Source organism: Hipposideros armiger, unplaced genomic scaffold (genome assembly GCF_001890085.2).
Source record: "Hipposideros armiger isolate ML-2016 unplaced genomic scaffold, ASM189008v1 scaffold_110, whole genome shotgun sequence".
Taxonomy (NCBI): Eukaryota; Metazoa; Chordata; class Mammalia; order Chiroptera; family Hipposideridae; genus Hipposideros; species Hipposideros armiger.
Window position 1 is genome coordinate 2,462,882 of NW_017731460.1, and position 21,042 is coordinate 2,483,923.

The 21,042-nt window shown below is 37.5% G+C and overlaps 1 protein-coding gene across 1 annotated transcript in view; it reads left to right on the plus strand.

Annotated features, from left to right (window-relative positions):
* Positions 1-1,132: 1,132 nt before the first annotated feature.
* Positions 1,133-21,042, plus strand: part of PIAS1 (protein inhibitor of activated STAT 1) — a 136,144-nt gene continuing 116,234 nt past the window's right edge. The window contains exon 1 of the mRNA XM_019647271.1: positions 1,133-1,186. Coding sequence (XP_019502816.1) covers positions 1,163-1,186 — 24 coding nt within the window. The 5' untranslated portion in view covers positions 1,133-1,162. The remainder of the gene's footprint in view (positions 1,187-21,042) is intronic.

Below are 21,042 nucleotides of genomic sequence, written 5' to 3' on the forward strand. Positions count from 1 at the left end.
CTTTCATCATGTCTACTTAAATGTTAATTTAGTGGAGAAAGCCCTCCCAGGATTACAAACATCTCCTCCCAACCCCTTTTTCTTTCATTGGACCATTTGCTCTTTTCTGGTACTCATCAACAGTTGTATAACATGATCTCCATGTTTCCAAAACCAACTGTGAATTCTCTATTCTTATCTAAATTGACCTCTCAGCAGAATTGCAAACAAGTGAAAGGCTTCCTTTCTTTTGAAACACTTTTCCCCCTGAACTTCTCTCAATGTCTCACCATGGAGATTTTCTTAAGACCCCACTGGGACTCCTTTTCAACCAGTTGTATCTGTAAAAGATACAATGTAATTGTATCCTTACTGGTTGTCTGTTCCCTGATTTGAGAACTACAGGTGGACAGGGACTTTGTTGTATTTAATTTCCCAATGTACCTATAGACTTTAGAAACAGGGCCGGCACATGGTCACTAATTAACGACTTGCTGAAACCATTAAGTTAATGAATGAACGTCTTCAGAATTTTGTCTTAGGCCATCCCTGTTAAGTGCGTGTTTGGGCAGGTCACTTTTCCTCTCGGAGCTTTCATTTCTGAGTATATCACGGGAATTGTAAACTCTTCCCTCCCTACCTCACTGAGTTGTCGTGAGGAGGAACTGAGCTAATAAACCTGGATATGCTTCATCAAGTGATCTTTAAACGTAACGGATTGTTATTTTTAGCCTACGGGTAGTCTCGCAGGTAGCAGGTGCTGAAAAGGACTTGCCGATTGAGGGGAGGGGGACATTATTGTTTCATGTGACGGTAGCCATCGAAGCTTTGCAGAAGGGTTCCGCAGGCCGCGGAGGGGCGGGGCTCAGGCCAGCAGCCCTCTCGCTACCGCCTTTCTCTGGAGGTACTAGCCGGGCCAGGATGGGGGTTGGGGAGGCCGAGGGGGGAGTAACTGTCAAACCTCCTCGCTTGGCGCCATTATTTAAATAGTACGTGTCCGTTTCGCAGCTGTACGTGCCCGGGGCGGGGCTCCGAACTCCAGGAGCGGGGCGGAGGCCGGGGGCGGGACGGGGAGGTGGAGGGGCGAGAGGGGACGGGCCGAGGCGGGGCCAGGCTGGCTAGAGGGGCGGGTCTAGCGGCGGCCCCTGGCGAGGTTCAGTGCGCTTGCGCTGACAGACGCAAGATGGCGGACAGTGCGGAACTAAAGGTAAAGCGCAGCTCGAATTCACTTCTAATATTCGGCCGCGGAGACGGCGCCGCTGGTGTCGGGGGATATGGGTCCGACCCTGGAGGGCCGCTCAGGCCTGACTCCACCCGGGTCTGGAGTTGTAGGGAGGAGCGGCGCGCCAGGCCTCAGCTTAGGGGGCCCGGCAGCGGCGGGCCGCGGGCCCCTGGTGCCTCCGGGGCGCTGACGGGTCGTCCCCGGCGTGTTATTGTTGTGGGCGCCTCTGGCGGGGGTGGCGGGGGAAGAGATCCGGAGTCGGGAGGTGGGGGCTGCGGCTGCCCCTGGGGCTCGGCTTCCTCCGCGTCCAGTCAGCCTCCCCGCCCCCCATGGGGAGCGGGGGCTAGAGCAGGGTGTACATGTAGGGGGGATTGGGAAAGCGCCCCGCCGCCGCTTCCTCTTCCTCTGCACTCCCGGGCTCCTGTCAGGCGCTGTTCCTCAGACCCCCGGGAACTTGGCTCCGGCCGCCCCGCCCCTCCGTTGCTCCCTGCCGCCCCCGCCCAGGACTCGGCTCTCCCCAGCTGCCCGCCTGTCAGGAGGCTCCCGAGGTGCCCCGCTTGTGGGCAGCGCGATCCTGGGGAGAAGGGGTGGGGATGTGAGCAGAAGCTTCAGTAAAGTTTAGCGAGCTCCGGGCCGGCGTTGGGGTTCGGTTGAGGGGTAGCGGGGGAGCCCGCCTGGGCGGGACGTTACTCTCTCTCCGATTTGGGGCAACCGGAGGGAGAAACCCCCGATTTAGAAGCAGTGGTGGGTGGTGGGAAGTACCTCTCTCCTCGATCTTCTCTTGGTTTGGCTGGTGTGGAGGGTGAGAGGGGCCTTTGGGGGTCTCGGCACACACCATGATGGCGATGCTATAGCTGATGGAGGTGAATGGTTCGTGTTTATATCCCCCCGTTGCCTTTTGTTTGTAGGGACATCTTGCTGGCCATATTGATTTGAACGAAATTCTTCCCTCATCCTACTTCAACCCCCAATAAATAGAACGTTCCTCCGTTCCTCTCAACTGTACCAATTACTCACGCCTCGCGAAATTGGATGAAAGGGTGCCCCCTTTTCCCCGCTCTTTTTCCCACCCCAATCTTTACCTGATGATGGCTTCTTTACCGAAGCAAGTATACCACACTACACAAGCAGTTGGGGGAGGGGGGGGGGTGGAACCCTTATGATTGGATTGTGACAAATGGGGCTCCGCTTGAATAATTTTGGTTTAGTAGTAGGCAGTTTTTAACTAACGCGTATTATTTCAAGGCTCTGAACGCGATCTCCCCTTCTCTGTGGCTTCCTGTTGTGTGAACCAAGCAGCTGGTTGTATCCTGACCCAGAGAACTGACGTCTCTGTCAGTGGAGATTGGGATATACAGTTGTAAATCTTTGAGGGGTCCTCTTTTATAATTAATAAAAATCATTTAAAAAATTTCCTCCGTTATAATGTAATGACAACTTCTAGAACAACCAACCAAACCAGGTTTGTTTCTGGAGAGTTTTTCTGTGGAAAGCTTCGCTGAAGGATCGTTTCCCCCAATATTTTGCAATGTTAACATTCCAAAATTTGTATATTAAGACACTGTCTTTGACTGGCATTCTTTTAAAATTTACTTGTAATTGCAAATTAATTTGAGGGAGAGCAGATTTAGAATGGTTAGTTTTCGTGTTTTTTTTAAATTATTTTCAAACCATTGGGTGAAATGAAAAGCCTCAGGAATTTGAATATTTGGAGGTAATTAACTCTTGAAATAAAGAGTACACAACTTTAAGATACATGTTTTCTATATAGTTTTACTCTTAAAATGAGTCACTATGTGATCTTTGCCTGCTAATATTTATTTTGTAGAAATCCTTTCGAATTGTAGCCAATCAGTTCTGGTATACATAGACCACAGAGTAAAGCTGAAAAGCTTGTGCTGGCTATATTGTCATTCTTGATGCTGTCCACAGAAACTGGTATGGAAAGCACATGCTGGGAGATTTCCTCCTTTGTTCTTTCTCATTTTAAGAAAGTGCCTTTGGGGATAGATCAGATCCCTGGTGTGAGTCTTGTTAGGTAAAGTTTCTCTTTACAAAAATGAGCCTGTATCAGATAAACGCTGAACACTTGGGGGAAACATTTTTCTAAAATTATTCTCCCTTTTTTGCTCTCTCCAAAATCTACTTGAGTTTTTCCAGAGGAGTTGTTTTCTACTTTTATGTTCCTGTTGTACAATTTTTTCAAATTATATAACTGTTTTGACATACTGGTCTGTCATTGCGTGTGCCCAGTTCTTTGAGGAGCTGTGATAAATTGCTTAGTTGGTGAGTTGTATTAAAATTTTTGTTACTACTTGACTTGCTGTTCTTATTTTTGGAGGGGGAGATGATCTTAGGAACGCCTACCATAGTTATTTTAGAATGTGTAAGTAATTTTCTGTGCAGTAAGCTTTGGAAGATACTCTTTATGGAAATTATCTTTTGTGATGTTTTTTTATTTGTGGTTTTTGGAAGTAAATAGCGTTTATTCCTAATAAGACAGGAAAAGTAAGAGTACGAATTAAGAAAAACCCAGATGTTTCAAAGTTTCAGGTGAAAATACAGTACATACTTCCAATAGATTAACAACTAGGAGGCTTTAAATAAATGCAGTGACTTTTTTGTTATCTTAATTCACAACCCACATTTCATTTTGCTGTGGATTGTGTTCATAATTATTTTCCTCATGGCCCATTTTAGTGAGTTCCTTTTAAATCTATAACAAATCTACAAAGATTGGATGGGAAGAGTGTATAGATCTATATCTCCTGTAGGAATAGTGCAAGCTCAACACTTAAAGATATTGTCAATAAAAATTGGATTGTGAGTCATACATATCAAAAAGAGTTCTCTGTGCACATTTGATTATGAAAGGTTTAATTTTTCATTAGTGCAATACCCATAAATGGCATTTGTGAGAATGTAGGGTGAGCATTTTATTACCTTCAGAAACTTAAAAGCGGGAGGGTGTGATGGCCTGATGATCTCGGAAGTTAATAATCTGACAGTTTCATGTAGCTCTTCTTAAAATACTTTTTTTTCCCCATTACAAAGGTTGTTTGCATTAAAATTCACTTCAAGTTACGTATATCATTATTTTAGCTAACAGTAGGAACAGTGGGAAGGAAGAAGTTCATTTTAGTGGAGTAAATAATGGAATTCAATGGGAAGAGAAACCATACTTTTAAAACCATACTTTTAAAAGTGTCAATAAGCATTTCAGTAAATTCTGTTATCATATTCTGCCTCCTTATTTTCAAGAAATAGCCACTCAGTTTTGATCTTTGGGGTAAAATTTGTCTGCTTTTATTTAAGATAGAAGCAAGTAAATCTGACAATTTATTAATGGATTTGATTTGAATCTCCATAACTTGGTTTTGTCAAGTGCCACATTTAGATGGCTTTTGTTTTAAGTCATCATTTTTATGAACAACATTTTAAAACAGTTGATAAGACACTTTAGTTTTTAAGGATTTCATATAATTGTTTTGAAATACTGCCTTTCCCTAGGTGGTTGTATTGTCTTTCTCTTCAAAGAGTCTCCTGTAATCCCTGTTGATTGCTGTAGTGCTTAGTGGTGAGTCCATAGCTGATTAACCTTGGGTTTCTTTTGGTGAACTCCATCAACATGCTGTTTCAGGGTTCTTTCTGAGGCTTTTGAGTTTAGTGTAATTCGTACCCTTTCTTGATGGTAGCTAGGGATAAAAAAAACAAAATAGTTGTAATTGGAACTGGGAAGAAGTATCTAAGTTCCTGAAAAACTGGGAGTTTATGATGAGATGTAGCCTTTGAAAATTAATAAAACCCCTGGTTCGTTACTTCATAGAATTAGTTGTAGTGTTTTCTGAAGTATTCTGCTCTGGCATTAAGCACCATGTTTTTTGTTTCTTTGGTTTTTTTTTTAAACTTAAACTATTCGAATAATATATAGTCCTTTGCAGTTCATAATGTATCATATTGTGTCATTTGATCTTTACAACAGTTCTTTGAGGTAGGAAAGGCAGGTAATATCTCCCTTTTATTTAGAAAGCGAGCACAGAAAGGGTAAGTGACTAGCACAAGGTCATACAAATAAAAGTGGCAGGAACTTCAACCTAGGTCTTGTGATTTCAAAATCCTGTACTGTACAGGCTGCCTTAGAGATGCCGTGTTAGTTCAGGAGCCCTCTCCAGTGCCTTGCTCACTAAGAATCCTAGTGATGTTGCTAATACTTGCTCTCTTTCTCTATGCCAGGATATTTTGGGATATATGGTATTTTTACAAGGAAGATTTTGGAGTTTGTTGGAATCATAGACATTCTTGCAAATACCATTTTGCTTGGGAAAAATTTCATAAGTATGTAAAAAATAAACAGCACCTGTAATCCCAGCACTTAGAAATACCATGGTTAACATCTGGGTATGTATCCATTTAGACTTTCTGTGAACATATGGGTTTGTATATTCATTACAAAAAGAAATCACACTAGTCTTTATTTGTAATCTATTTTCATGGCTATCTTTCCAAGTTAGTAAATATAGGTATATATGATCATTTGAAAGGTAATGTATTTTATTTAGCTATTCCCTTATCGTTGGACAATTAGATTGTTTTTTCTTTTTTTGCTGTTTTAAACAATGTCTTGACAACAGCCTGATATAAAAGTTTGCAAATATTTAATTCTAACTAAATATATTAATATGACAGACCTTTTGGTGCTTTACGGAGCAAATGCAATTGATTAGATGAAGTATGAGTAAAATAAGTAATTCCTGATTTGATATTAAGTAATTTTTTATATTGTTTATACCTTTATTGTTTGTTTTTATAAACCTGTCAGATCGGATTATTAAATGATGGCAGAGATAGGTTTTTATAAAATGTAAGTAAACATTGCTTCAGAATCAGAACATTTGATAAGTATGAAATAGGTTATGAAATAGCGTGTATAATTTTTTCGAGTGTTTGATTTTGAAAATTATATCACAATCAAATATTGCAAGATTATGTGCCTTGTTTAGATGCTCATCTGTTTTTAACTGGCATTAAAAAACAGCTCTGCTGAACATTAATATAGAGAAAGTGGAAATGAAAATTTGCCTTACTCATAATTTTAATCTCATAGAGAGGTGTTGCCATAGTATTAGATTGGTAAACAGCATTGCTTCCAGAAGGCTGTTGTAGAAAGGAGGTTACATAGGCAATGAAAACATTTTTCTATTTTAAAAAAGAAACTTTATGTGTTAAATCAATTAATAAATGCATATATGAGTATATTTGTGCAACATCTGAAAAATACTGCATTGTAGAAGGAACAGTTGATAAAATTAAAAGTGTGAAATTGATCATACTATAAATTTGATATGTGAAATTTGGTCCTCACCTAAACCTGCATTTATGTAACAGATTTTATCATTAGGATTTTTTTTTTTTTTGAAATAGGTGATAGAGAAATTTAAAGGTACTTAGTTGTCCTTTACTGTCAAATTTATAAGCAGTACTAATTGCGATATACTTTTTGCTACTCTAACTACAAAACATTTGTTAACTATAATTCCCCTTCTATGTTAAAAATTGTGGAACTCCCATTGCTTTTGATAACCTCAACTCTTGGCTTCATTGGTATCACATGGAAAGATAACTCCCCAAATCCCTCCTTCCTCAGAATTTTCTGGTAAACATTCTTTGCCATGCATTTCTAAAATTCATCAAAATGAAGAAACCACCTACTGTATTTTCATTTTCTGCTTCACCTTAGATCAAACAAACAAAACAAACATATACTCTTTGAACATTAACTAGTATCTTTGAAATATCACTAACACTCAAAGGACTGTTGCAAATGTTCCTATTTTTTAAAACTTCATCTCTTTCTTACCTTTCCTGCTATTCTCTGCTTTCAATTTCCTTCCTTTGGTTGCCAGGTTAATTTCCCCCAAACACTGCTTTCATCCTTTCATCAATGGCTTTCCATTAAAAACAGAATAAGTTTTAGCTCTCTGTTTGGTACTCAAGATTTTCTATAGTCTGACCCTAGTCCACTTTGTGTGTGTGTTTTGTCTCCTCCATTATGTAGCAAAAGTCCTTAACTTAAAGCCAGAGCTGTTAGTTTGCTAACAGCTTTTTGTTGACTAGTGTTCTGCTCTGTATACCACTCCATTCTCCCCCATCCCTTCCCTGTGAACACAATAGATACTTAAGATTTATTTGTCAAATGAACAAATTATGTTCCAGATTTCTGTTAGTGAGGGGGCTGATGCACATGTCTATTTATCATTCTAAATTGTAAGTGTTCTGAGATATGGTCATATCTTCACAGTTTTTTTTTATGGCTGCTTCTTAGATGAACTTGAGTAAAATTAAATCCACAATAATTTATGAAAGACTGTTTTAGGTTTGTTTACTTTTCTTTACCTTATATAAATAATAAATGAATACATTTTTCATTGTAATGATATAGCAGTAAAATAGTGTAAAATTTTAATGACCTTCGTCATCTTCACCCCCCTCCTCCCGCAGCTGTTTCAGTATCTTTTTTTTTTTTGGTGGGGAGAGCATAACAGCTTTATTGAGATATAATTTACATACTATACAGTTCATCCATTAAAAGTGCACAATTAAATGGTTTTTAATATATTCACAAGTTGTGCAACCATCCCCACAACCAATTCTAGAATATTTTTCTTAACCCCAGAAGAAATCATGCACCCTTCGGCTATCACCCCCATTGCCCACAACTCACCTCATCCTTAGGCAACTGCTAATCTACTTTCTGTCTCTGTAGACTTACCTGTTTTGGACATTTCATGTAAATGGAATCATATATATAGCCTTTTGTGTCTGAGCTATTCATTTTTCTCTGTGGGCATTTAATTATGTGTGTCTGTATAATATTTGTAATTTATTGTATGTGTATATATACAAACTAGGCACATAGAAGGAATTCAGTATTAAATGAATGTACATATACATATTTTCTAAAAACAAATGGGATCGTACTATATACATAGTATCCTTTGACTTGCCTTTTTCCCTTAACAACATGTATTGAAGATCTTTTCCCGACATGTTTCAAAATGAGATGGTCTCATTTTTAACTGTAAATATTTCATATGATGTTTACAGAGATTTACCTCTTGAACTTATGTATATGTCTAAAAATTCTTAACTTGTTTTGATGGTTTTGTTATACTGTTTTTAAAAAATAATTGCCACATTTAATGTAACCTCTATAGTATTAATTTTGGAATTCCACTCAAAAAAATAAATGAAACCTATAACAGGTAAGACTTAAGGAAAAATGGAATGTAGGGTCTTTGTGAGGTTCTGGCAGGACATAGCCATAGCAGTTCATTTTGTATTTGGGCTTCTGAATGTGAGCGTGCCTGTTTTTAGCTTCATAACATAGTACTTGAAATAGAATTTAACATGCTGTCTTGTGCTTTGGTGAATTTTAAGACTTTTTCTTGCAGTCATGTAGGTCTAATCTTAAAAAAAAAAGATCTGAAGGATTTCAGGATAAATATTTTTCTCATTTTAAAAGTCATCTTTCTGGTCTCTGGGCTTCCTGTAAGTTACCCAAGAAAGGGAATGTAGAGGCACCTAGCTTAGATTCTAGCTTATGATGGGTACTTGGTAATTATTTGTTATTTATTCAAGAAATATCTATCATACTCTGTCATTCATTATATGTTTGAGTTCTGACAGGGTGTGAGGTACCAGGCTATCAGTGGTTTGAGTATATCACCAAGTGTGTGTGTATTTAAACATTCTTGTTATAATGGAATATTTACTAAAAATTATCTTTTTTATCATACAAGTAATTCATCATCTATTACAGTGGTTCTCAAAGTCTATTTCCCAGTCCCATGGTGGTTCTCCAGACTTCTTCTGGGGGGTCCTCCAGCTCAAAGCTATTTTCCTAATAATACTAAGGCATTATTTGCTGTATTTACATTTGCAAACTTAACAGTAGGTAAAATTGCTGGTGCCTTAGCAGGAATTAAGGCAGTGGCACTAAACTGTACAAGTTTAGTATATCACCTTGCACTTGAAATTAAAATATAAATGCCAGTTACACTTACTGTCCTTGATGAAACAGTACAACTTAATATTATTATGTCTCATTCCTTGAATACATTTAAAAATATATTTTGTGTGATGAAGTGGAAAGTCTGTACCTGTAAAGCACTTTACTGAATACCAAATCCAATGGTTAACTCAAGGAAAAGAACTTGTGCAATTGTTAGAAATGTGGGCTGAACTAGCTGCTTTTTTTAAAAGATTTTTATTGGGGAATTGGGGGATGGGAACAGCGCTGGGGAATTGGGGAAGGAGAACAGACAAGTTGTTGTCGTTTTGTTCTTCAGTCTAGTTGTGGAGGATGTAGCTTCACTGGCCGAAGTTGGCACCATCATTGCGCTCTTCCCAGGCGAGGCACATCAGTCTTCTGGACGGCTGCTCATGGTGGCTGCTGGCCGCTCACGCTGGCTGCTGGCTACACACGGTAGCTTATGGCAGCCCACTGCCTAACTGCTTTTTTAATGGAATACCATTTTTATTTGACATGATTGTATATATGAAGTTCAATAAAAGAAAGTTTTTACTGACTGCCTTTTTTTCCTGGCCACATTTGTTTTATTTAGTTATTATTGAAAATAATTTTGTCATATAGAGGAGGGGAGTGTTGAAAAATGGTCAGAACTGTCACAGACCAGAGGAGCCTAAGGAGACATGACAACTGAATGCAATGTGGTATCTTGGGTGGGATCTTGGAACAGAAAAAAAGATGTTAGATAAAAACTAAGGAAATCTGAATAAAGTAGACTTTAATAATGTGTCAATATTGGTTCATTTGTAACATGTATGCAATACTAAGGTAAAATGTTAGTAGGGGAAGCTGGGTGTGGCGTATATGGGAACTCTCAATGTGTGTAAATCTAAAACAGTTTTAAAATGAAAAGCTTAACAAAAAAAAACAAGAAAATCAGCTCCTGAGTCAAATAAGCTGGGTACATTATTGCTTAAGAGAACCAAAAGCTCTGTTTTGAAATCTGCTAACCCTAGGGGGTCTTCTGCAGTCTCTTCCAGGGTCTCTGTCTTCATACCTCTCGTCGAGTTCCCCCATCCCTCCTCTAGGACATCAGCCATTGAGTTATGACTGCCTTCTTAATTTCTTTCCTTTAACCCAACTGTTACAGTGTGGTGTGTGGACCCCTGTTAGTCCACAAAACCATTTCAGAGGGTCTGTCAAAACTATTTTTATAATAATAACAGAACATTATTTGCTTTCCCCCCTAGGTTGACATTTGCACTGATGGTGCAAAAGCAGTGAGGGTTAAAACTGCTGGCACATTAACACGAATTAAGGCAGTGGCAGCTCATCGTACTGGTAGTCATTGCACTATTCACCAGTAGGCACTCTCAGTTAAAAGAAAAGCCAGATTCACTTAAGAATGACCTTTATGAAGCAGTAAATGTATTAATTTTATTAAATCTTGACCCTTGAGTACATGCCTTTTTAATACTGTGATGAAATGGAAAGTATGAGTAAAGCACTTCTAAATGCTGAAGAACAATCGTCTTGAGGAGAAGCATTTGTGCGTGTGTTTTGGGTTGCAAACTGGAACCCCCACTTTTTTCATGAACATTTTTACTTGAAAGAACTCAAGACTGACAAAGTGTGATTATTTAGGCTTGGGTATTCAGCAGACATTTTCTTAAAAGTAAACAAAGTGAGCCTGTCACTGTAAGAAAAACAACTATTTTTGTTGCTAATGATAAAATTCAAGGTTTCAAGCAAAAATAGAATTTTGGAAGACTTATATTTGCTACTGTGAGCTTGACAGCTTCCCAGTACTTGACTTTTTTTTTTTTAAATCAGTGGTAGTAATGAATGTGATATATTGAAGTTGCGCAGTGAAAGTGTCAACATTTGAAAGAATCATGTAACTCAGTGAACCAATATTTTCTAAATAACCAGTGCTTAGTGTTACAAAATTATGCATGGGTAAAAAGAGCCATTGGAAACGGAAGATAGACCATTAGCTTTCAATATATCAGGGTAGGAAATGTTCATAGATAGGGTTTTAGATTCCATGTTGTAACACCCTTTAAGAAACTGCCACTGTTTAGCTTTGGTTGAGGGATCAAAGAATATCCACAGTTGTGTGAAAAGACTATTGAAATACTCCCATCGTTTTCCAGCTACATATCTTTGGGAGGCTGAATTTTCTTCTTATAGTACTTCAATCAAAACAACCTAATGTAGTAGATTGAATGTGAAAGCAGATATGAGAATCAGGTTCTCTCTCTCTTTTTTTACATTTTATTGGGGAACAGCCATGGTCATTGGACACACTGCAATGGCATAGTTGACTCTTCTAAGGAGGCCGCAGCTCACAGTGGCTCATATGGGGATCGAACTGGCAACCTTGGTGTAGTCAGCATGATGCTCTAACCAACTGAGCTAACTGGTCACCCCTAGGCTCTGTTTATTAAGCAAGACATTTAAGAGATTTGCAAAAATGTAAAACTGTGACAGTTTTCTCACTAATTTTTTTGTTGATTTGAAATATAGTTTTAAAAAATTTAATATATGGTTTATGCTAACAAGTAATGACTTTATTTTTAAATGATAATAAATTTTTTAAAAATTTGTTTTAATTTCTAATGAAGTAAATATGGATAGATTTAATCAACATTTTTTGGGGGGTACCCCATTTTCAAGACTGTAAAAGAGTCCAGAGAACCTGAACACTCTTTTTATAAGATTCGTAGTACAGGAGTCTGTAGTTTAAAATAGGAATAACTTTCACTTTCTCACCCATGGTATTTCTGATAATTTAAAAGAAAAAATGGTTTGCTTACATATAATAGTGATCCATTTACAAGGCAAGTTTGCTAAGCAGAAGCTGCTTGATTATATTTTTATTAAAAATGTTAAGCAGTAATGGCTTGCCTTGCATTGAATGAATGTGCTCCAAATACTATAAATTAGTAATGGTGTGGGAATGGTATAACTTTATTTTCTCAATGTTATGTCTCAGTCCTTGATTGCTTTTTTTTCTGAGGTAGGAGATGGAAATAGCTTGGATAAATGAAAAATCCATACAAATTAAAAAGCCAGTGATTTCCTTTTCAGATCTTATTAGCTCTTACCAAATATCTAAGATGATTGATTTGCATTCGACCTATTTTCTTTCGTTCTTGTGGGATTAATGTAGGATGTAGAAATTACAGGATCTAGAGATTATACAACTGAATGCTTTTCAGTTTCTTTCTACTTTTCTTTAGAGCTGTATTTGAAAATTTTCAGCCTCTGTATTCCTCAAGCATCGAATTCCCTTAGAGTATTCAAGTAAGACTGGAAAAGGAAGATTTTTGTTGCAAAAGTTATTCTATGTGATTTCAAAGTAAAGTAACAAAGGTGAGGGATCTTTTTTAAAAACATATGGTAAACGTATGATATTTTGTGTCTAATTGAATCATAATCAGGAAAGAGAACATGAATTTTAGGATAGCCATTAGTTTTCACTCCTGAATTTAGATAGTAACCCTAGGAATAGTTCAGACTAATGGGAAGGATGAACAGTGAAAATTAATAACCCTTGATTCCAGACTATTTTTAAAAAGTTACTTCTTGGTATATGTGGCAATTAAAAAAGTTTTTCCAAGCGGCATCTCCCCTATGCCTAATGGAAAGAATATTAGAGAAGATGCATTTGTAATAGCAGCAGCATCTGCATGTAAACAAGTGTACTTACAGGTATTAAATAGTATGTATAGTTTGGTTGATGATTGTTTAGAACATACTTGTAGGTAAACATGTCATACTCCACTGAGTTATTAGTTCTATGAAATCTGAGCTTAACAGGTGATTCTTTTGAATGTGGAGGATGATACTGAACATTTTGTTTTGTAAACATTTCCGTTTTATTTGTAACTTTAGTAAAAGTGGCCCTTTTTTTGTTGTATAAACACCTGTCATCCTTGCTGCATAATTCATTTGAAGGAGTGGGGTCTGAGGAGTTCGTGTGTTTGTGTGTGTGTATAGGGGAGGGTGGTGGTGGTGAGGATGCTGTGAATGCTATTGGAATTGAAAGGGTTTGTCCCCCATCCAAGATGATTCTACAAATAAGGTTAACCAAAGGAAAATGTGATATCTATGTGAAGTGCAAATAGTTAAACTCAAACTCTTACTAATTAGCTGTGGATTTAGGGTATTTGATTGAAGTTTTAAATAATATCTTAGGAATATGAAATAAATTTTCATTTGATTTAAAAATCATTTGATCCTTTAACATTTTCCCTTTTATAGTCTTAGCTCATTAAAAACATGGTATTAAAGAGAACTTGTTTTAATTTCTATATAGTTAGGTCTTTTCATGCACTTATTTATGCAGTAAATGTTTGAGAGTATACTGTGTGTCTGATACTGTGCTAGTCATCAGTACACAAAGATAATTAAAACACAATTCCTGATGGAAAGCAATTCAGTCTGGTGGACAGATAGACATTATCTGGTAGACAGATAGATACTATCTTTCATCATAATTATGTTGATCTGTATTTTTTGCTTAACTTTGAAGCTACGTTCCTGAATTATTTAAGAAAATTAACTGTTTCTCATCCACATATGAATGTTTTAGATTGATAAAAAAATTAGTTACCATAACTCATTCTTTTGAAAAACTTATACAGTGTCTTTTGTTTTTAGATTCCTCTCCTGTTCAACTACCTCCTCCCTGTCCCCCATTCCTCTTCCGGCCTCATGGTTTTAAAAAAGCGTCATTCATTTTTATGTTAGTTATTTTGCCAAACTAAATTAAATAACCAGAAAGTCTTAGGAGCAAAATAAGTTTAAATAAAGTTAACATTGAACTTTAATAATGATCTTACTCAAAGTTACTCAGTTTTTGACAAATCTTAACTTTTAGAAAATTTTTTCTAAAGTCTTGTATCTCTTGAATGAAACTCTAGACACTTTGAAGTATGGTATACTTTTGAACAGTTAGAATAGACATTTTCTCTTTTTTACTCTCATTTATTTGTAACGTAAACTAAAGATGATTTCCACATTGTACAGGGTATATTTCAGTTAAACCTTTACATGTCACCTTTCTGGAGTGTTTAGGATCTTAATTCATGGTGTGCTCAAACTTCATGATGAAATGCATTGGTGTGGGTATTTTTTAGTCATTATGCTAAGGTACTTGATTGGTGGCCCAGTCTAGAGACACATGTTCTTTATTTCGAGGAAATTTCCCTGTATTAATTCTTTAGTAATTTAGTAATTTTCTTCCTTTCATTTTCTCGGTTTTCTCTTGTCAGAGGACTGGATCTCTGCCTTTACTTTTTTTCTTTTAATCAGTCAGTTATTGTCTTTTGCTTTGTCCTTGTGAATTAATTTTTCTTTACTGTCTTTGTTTCTCTTGAGGGAGGGAATATGGTGGATATTTGTGTATGGTCAGTTTATATTTAACTGGTGGACATTGTAAACTTTCTGTGACGCTCATAAAACAAACTATATAATATATAATATATTAATATATAACCATTCTTAACTAGTTGCCAGTGTTTAAATAAGATTTATATTGAGTGATAATAGAAATTTGTTCTGACACAAAGCTAGTCTGCTTTAAAAAATAAATGTACAGTATATACAAAATAATATGTATAACTTTGTAGAAGAATGTATAACTTATAGACCACTAATAAAACAAACACCAAGCTTAACAGAGTATTCCAAAAATTTGAGGCCTGTTTTTATGCACTCTCATACTGTCTCTTCCTCACTTCCTCCCAGGTAACTGGTATTAATAGGTTACTTTAAAAATCAAAACGGGCCGGCGAGTGGCGCTATGGTTAAGAACTGGCTTGGGACGCCAGAGGGCCCCGGTTCGGATCCCACATATGAGGGCCAGTGACACTGCCCTCCACAGCTAAGATGCTGAACAACAGCTCAACCTGGAGCTGGGCTGCCGTGAGTCGCCGACAACGGTGTAGGCTGCAGCCCCTGTGGCAGTGGGTTGCCGTGGGCTACCGTATGTAGCCAGCAGCCAGCGTGAGCAGCCAGCAGCCGCAGTGAGCGGCCCTCCAGAAACCGGCTACTGATCTGCCTCGCCCGGGAAGAGCGCAATGATGGTGCCAACTTGGGCCAGTGAAGCAACGTCCTCCACAACTAGACTGAAGAACAAAACGACAGCAACTTGTCTGTTCCCCTTCCCCCAATTCCCCAATAAAAATCTTTAAAAAAAAAATCAAAACTGGTAGTGAAATACTAGTTTTATATATTATTAATTGTAAAGTTGTTTTGAAGCCATCACTTCTAATTAAACCATTTAATTATATCATAGCCTTATAAATTATCAAATTTCATATAGTATTTTTTGAAGAGGAGGAGTTCATAGGTAGAGGTGGAGAGGAAAGTTTTGGAAACCTCATTTTGAAAATATGCGTAATTGTGGCAAATCTACAAGTCCCATAGAATCTAGCAATTATGCCTAATGATGTTTGGGGAATAAAAAGGGACTTAAGTTAACTGCCACAGTGATCTACACTTGATTGTCTTGAAAAGTGCTTAGATTTATAAAGTGCTTAGATTTATACGTGTATGTGTCCATGCTGTAATCCAAGTAGTAGAAGAATCAGAATTATGAAAAAAGTAGCTTTTTGGAGGAAGCATAAACCACTAAAATCCGTTACACTTTATATATTTTTGTCCATTATTTTGTTTGATACCTTTTAAAAAGTTTTATGTAAAGTAAAAATAATTATTCCTTTACTGGGCTGTATATATTCTGGGCTAAATCTTGAAAACACATGCACTCTCTTCCACTTTTGCCTGTTTCATGTTTCGCCTTTCATATCACAGTTGCTTAAAGCAGGGTTCTTATTCATTCCAAAAATAAAAATTAGGGCTTATTTATGTGCCAGACACTGTTAGATACTCAGTAGTCAGTTGGGAATGAAATAGATAAGTCTTTGCCCTTGTGAAACTTACATTCTAGTATTCTGATAACTACATGAAAAATAGTTTGGTTCTCTTGCACCCATCTGTATCTGAATATTTTTAAAGTGCACATGTTTTTATAATTAGCAAAAAATGCTGTTTTTTTTTTAATTTTGGAAGGTTTTTTTGAATATCAAATTATAGTATTGAATACATTGTTAAAGAAAGTTGAATAGTCATTTGTTTTACGCACACTTTCTAAAGGTAGTTTTTGGGAGGAAGGTGTGGGCGGAGCAAGGAAAACATCTGAAATAATAATTGTGGGAATTGCTGGTTTATTGGAAAATCTAGTGGGATGCCTGTGCTCATTGAGATTAATGATTATGGATTTGTAGTAATACCTGTTTGCCTGCATGCATTCATTCTTCTGTCTGTCCAGAGTTGTAAAGTTAGAACCATTGAGTGTGCCAGGCATGGAAGGGGGAAGGGAATTTCGCAAAGGAATGTTTGTTTAATGATGTACCATGGAATCTTACTAAGCCAAACCTGAAGAGGGCTGATGGATAGAGAGGGATAGCATCAATGAATTAGAGATGTTTTTGAAGTTGAATTGTTGCAGTAGAGGTTCTTATGCAAGTAAAAATAGGAGGTTGTAGTTGGAGAATGGAGTGTATGAATTAGTGTTTTTGGAGATGGTGCAGGTTCTGGTGGAAAGGTCCAAGATGTGGCCATGGAAGTGAGTGGCTGAGGGTGAAGAATAATGAGGAGTTAAGAAATATAGCCCAGGGTATTGGGTTGGAGCCTGGATAATTGAGGCAGGTTCTAAAACCCTTCAGTGAATGATGGATGTTTTTCAAGAGCTACACTGTCCAGTACTGTAGCTGCTAGTTACATGTAGGTATTGAGCAAAAGTTTTGACATGTGGCTAGTTGGAATTGGCAATTGCTGTAAGTTGAAAATATACACTGGATTTCAAAGACACAGTATAAAAAAAATGGAAAATATCTCAATTGTTTTATATTGATTATATATTGGAATAATATTTTGGATAGATTGGGTTACGTGAAACATATTATTAATTTTAACTTTTTTTTTTTTAAGTGGCTAGTAGAAAATTTGACATTACCTGTGTGGCTCACATTTTCAGCTTGCATTATATTTCTTTTGGACATTGATTTTCTAGAAATATTATCACCAATAATTCGGATGAGGATTAGGAGGGAAGACATCCATAGGGGTCTGTAGAACCCAGTATAAGAATGCTTTGGGAGAGGGAATGGACATCTCTTACACTTGTTTCCATTGAGTTCTCTGGTAATTTTTCTCCTGCTGTTCTTTGTGCTTGGGATTCCCTTCCGTTCAGCCTATCCACACCTACTTCTGCTCCCTCTGCCTCTTAGCTGACCTCAAGGAGTATGCACCATTCTTGTGGAGGAGAGAAATGTTTAGAACAACTATAATAGAAAGCATTTTAAAAGAGTAACCATGTAAATAAAAGTATTCATAAGAGAAAAAATAGTCACTTCTGGTTAAGCTTATTTCAAACTCGGCCTTAAGAGAGAAGACTTTTGTTTTTTAAAATATTTTATTGGGGAATTGGGGGATGGGAACAGTGCTGGGGAATCGGGGGAAGGGGAACGGACAAGTTACTGTCCTTTTGTCTAGTTGTGGAGGATGTTGCTTCACTGGCCCAAGCTGGCACCATCATTGTGCTCTTCCTGGGCGAGGCATATCAGTCGCCAGCCTCTGGACGGCCGCTCACGCTGGCTGCCGGCTACCAACTGCAGCAGGGGACTGCATCCTACGCCATCGCCGGTGACTCACAGCAGCCCAGCTCCAGGTTGAGCTGCTGTTCAGCATCTTAGCTGTAGAGGGCAGTGTCACCGGCCCTCATACGTGGGATCCGAACCGGGGCCCTCTGGCATCCCAAGCCAGTTCTTAATGAACGCGCCACTTGGCCGGCCTGAGAGAAGACTTTTGATAGTGATTACAGAGAGGTTATTTCAAGCAGAGGGAACAGCATGAACAAAGGTAATGAGGAGAAAAACATTGAAGTGTGTGTACGGAACACCCAGTAGATCCCTCTGTAGAGATCTGTATAAGAGTGGTGGATTGGGGGTGGGGGGTTGTCACTTTGTGAGGGGTGAAAAGGATAACTATTGCATTGTTTTGTACACCTGAAAAAAGAATAACGTTGGACACTTTACTGATATATGAAAAATAACTCAAAACAGATCAGAGACCTAAACATAAATGTTACAAGTATAAAACTTAAAGAAAATATAGGGGGAAAGCTTCATTACATTGGATTTGGCAATGACAAACATAGACAACATACGACAAATAGATAAAATGGCCTTCATTAAAATAGAAGAAAAAAATTGTGCATGAAAGGACAATGCGAAGAGAGTAAAAGGCAGCCCACAGCATTAAAGAAAGTATTTTCTAATCATATGTCTGATAAGAGATTAGATAAAATAAATAACGAACTCATACAAATCAACAACAACAATGAAACCAACCCAGTTAAAAAGTGGGTATACATTTCTCCATAGAAGATATCTAACGGCCAGTAGGCACATGGAATAATCTTCAACATCACTAGTCATTAGACAAATGCAAATCAAACCCACAATGAGATACCACTTCACAGTCATTAGAATGGCTTTTATAAAACAAACAACAACAATAAAAACCCCAGAAAATAGCAAGCATTGATGAGAGTGTGTAACTGGAACCCTTGTACATTGCTGCTGTGAATGTAAAATGGTGAAACCTCTGTGAAAGACAGTATAACATTTCCTCAAAAAAAAAAATTAAGCAGTCACCATATGATTAAGCAATTTCTCTTCTAGGTACATGACCGAAAGAAAAAAAAAAGAGTGATGCGAGTCTGGAAAGTTGAGAACAGGTTATCAGAACTTTTCACATTGAAATTGTGAGAGTCTGAAACTGTATTCTATAAAGGAAAAGGACAAAATTCTATAAGCACATGTAACAAGGAGACCTGGTTTAGTTTAGGTGCTTAAGGAAGGCTTCTCTATTTCTAAACCATTTGAACTACAAACTTCGTCCACGTCCATATCTTGTTAATCTTTCTTAATGTTAACGCCTCCTGGAACTACCACCCTCATTGTTTCAGACTCTCATAGTTTCATATTGCTATTAACCAGCAACCTCTAAATTGGTCTCATATCTTAATTTCCCTTTCCAATTTATTTACTCTTCAGCGAGATTGACTTTTTTATTATGTCAGCCTCTTCTCCATCCCTACATTTCCTGCAATTTGAAGTTTTTGTAACTTTCCATTCTTTGTAGAATTAAAAATAAAATTCTGTAATTTAGCTGTCCAAACTAAGTAAATTATTGTTTAGATACCAGTAACATGCTGAGTAGGCACTGGGCAGAATTATATAATGTCTTTATTTGTGGGAGATAATATATATAATTTCTACTAGGTTTGCCCTACCAGTATGGTTCATAATAATTAAGAGAGAAGCCATACCGTTATTGCTTTTACCGTTTCCTCGAAAATAAGACCTAGCCGAGAAATAAGCCCTCGTATGATTTTAGGTGCCAGAATATGGCACCTTGACATACTGAATATTTTAAGCTGAAGGAGTTTGGGGAAAAGGCACCCTTCTCCCTGAAACAGGTCATAAAATCCTCATGTGAGGGGTGCATGCCCTCCATATCCTGGAGGAATCACGCTAGGGCTTCTTCTCCGGCTAGGTCTTATTAACCTTGCTTTCACTACTATAAAAATTTTGCATGTAAATATTAATCATAACGATCTGTTCTGAAGATTATGATCTGCGTAAGTTTTGTAGTAGTTTAGCAATTTTACTTTTTGTAGAATAAAGGATGTTTTTGTTGTGAAGTTGTTTCTCTTATTTATAACTAGTAGAAATTGGGTGAAAGTGTTCTGTTTTGTGTAGAAAAGGAAGGAGTGTTTCATTAATAGATTTCTGATGGGATTTAAAAGAATACTTAAGCAAGCTATCATTGCAAGACTTCAACAACTTTCTGCAACCTGTTTTTTTCTTTTTAATATTTCTGTGTAGTTTGTGAGGAATCATTCCCAGAACTTTTTAGAACATTTGTGTACATCTTTTTCTAAACTTGTTTTTCTCTGAAATCTACAAATGGAGACTGAAATGTGATAACCTTAATTGTTTTTCTTGTGCACCCTGTACAGTATTTATTGACTACCTTAAGATTGGGGAATCCTGTGGAAAAATAGTTATCTGCATCCTAAGTAGTTGAATAATCCTATTTGTAACCTCATTATTGTTGTCTGGAGGGAAATCTCTTAGAATGCGCCACAGGGCTGTATAGTATTGACCCTGTTATATCCCAAGTTTTACGAATAACCTGTATGAATATTTAAAAGGCAAAATTCTCAGATTTTGTACATGGCACAAAACTGGGAAGTATATGTTAGATGACAGAATCAAAGGGAGTTAGTTTGTCATCATCATCTCTTGGGCATTTACTAGGTGTCATGTACTATACTTAGCATAGGTGATACAAAGATAAGTGCTTGTCCTTGAAACACTCAAAGTCCAGGGGGAGGACATAGACTAGAAAACCAACGATTTACACGTGTGACAAGTGCTGCAATACAGGGTGTAGGGTACAATTCTTCAAAAATGAAAGGCTGGAATTATGAACTGAAAAAAAAAAAAGGTTTAACAGCACCAAATGTAATGTTCTACTTTTAAATAAAAAATAATTATATTAGAGGATGAGGAGGTTTCTTAGCAGTTCATGTGAAAAAAAGTTGAATAGGGCCGGCTGAGTGGCGCGATGGTTAAGAGCTGGCTTGGGATGCCAGAGGGGCCCGGTTCGGATCCCACATATGAGGGCCAGTGACACTGCCTTCCACAGCTAAGATGCTGAACAACAG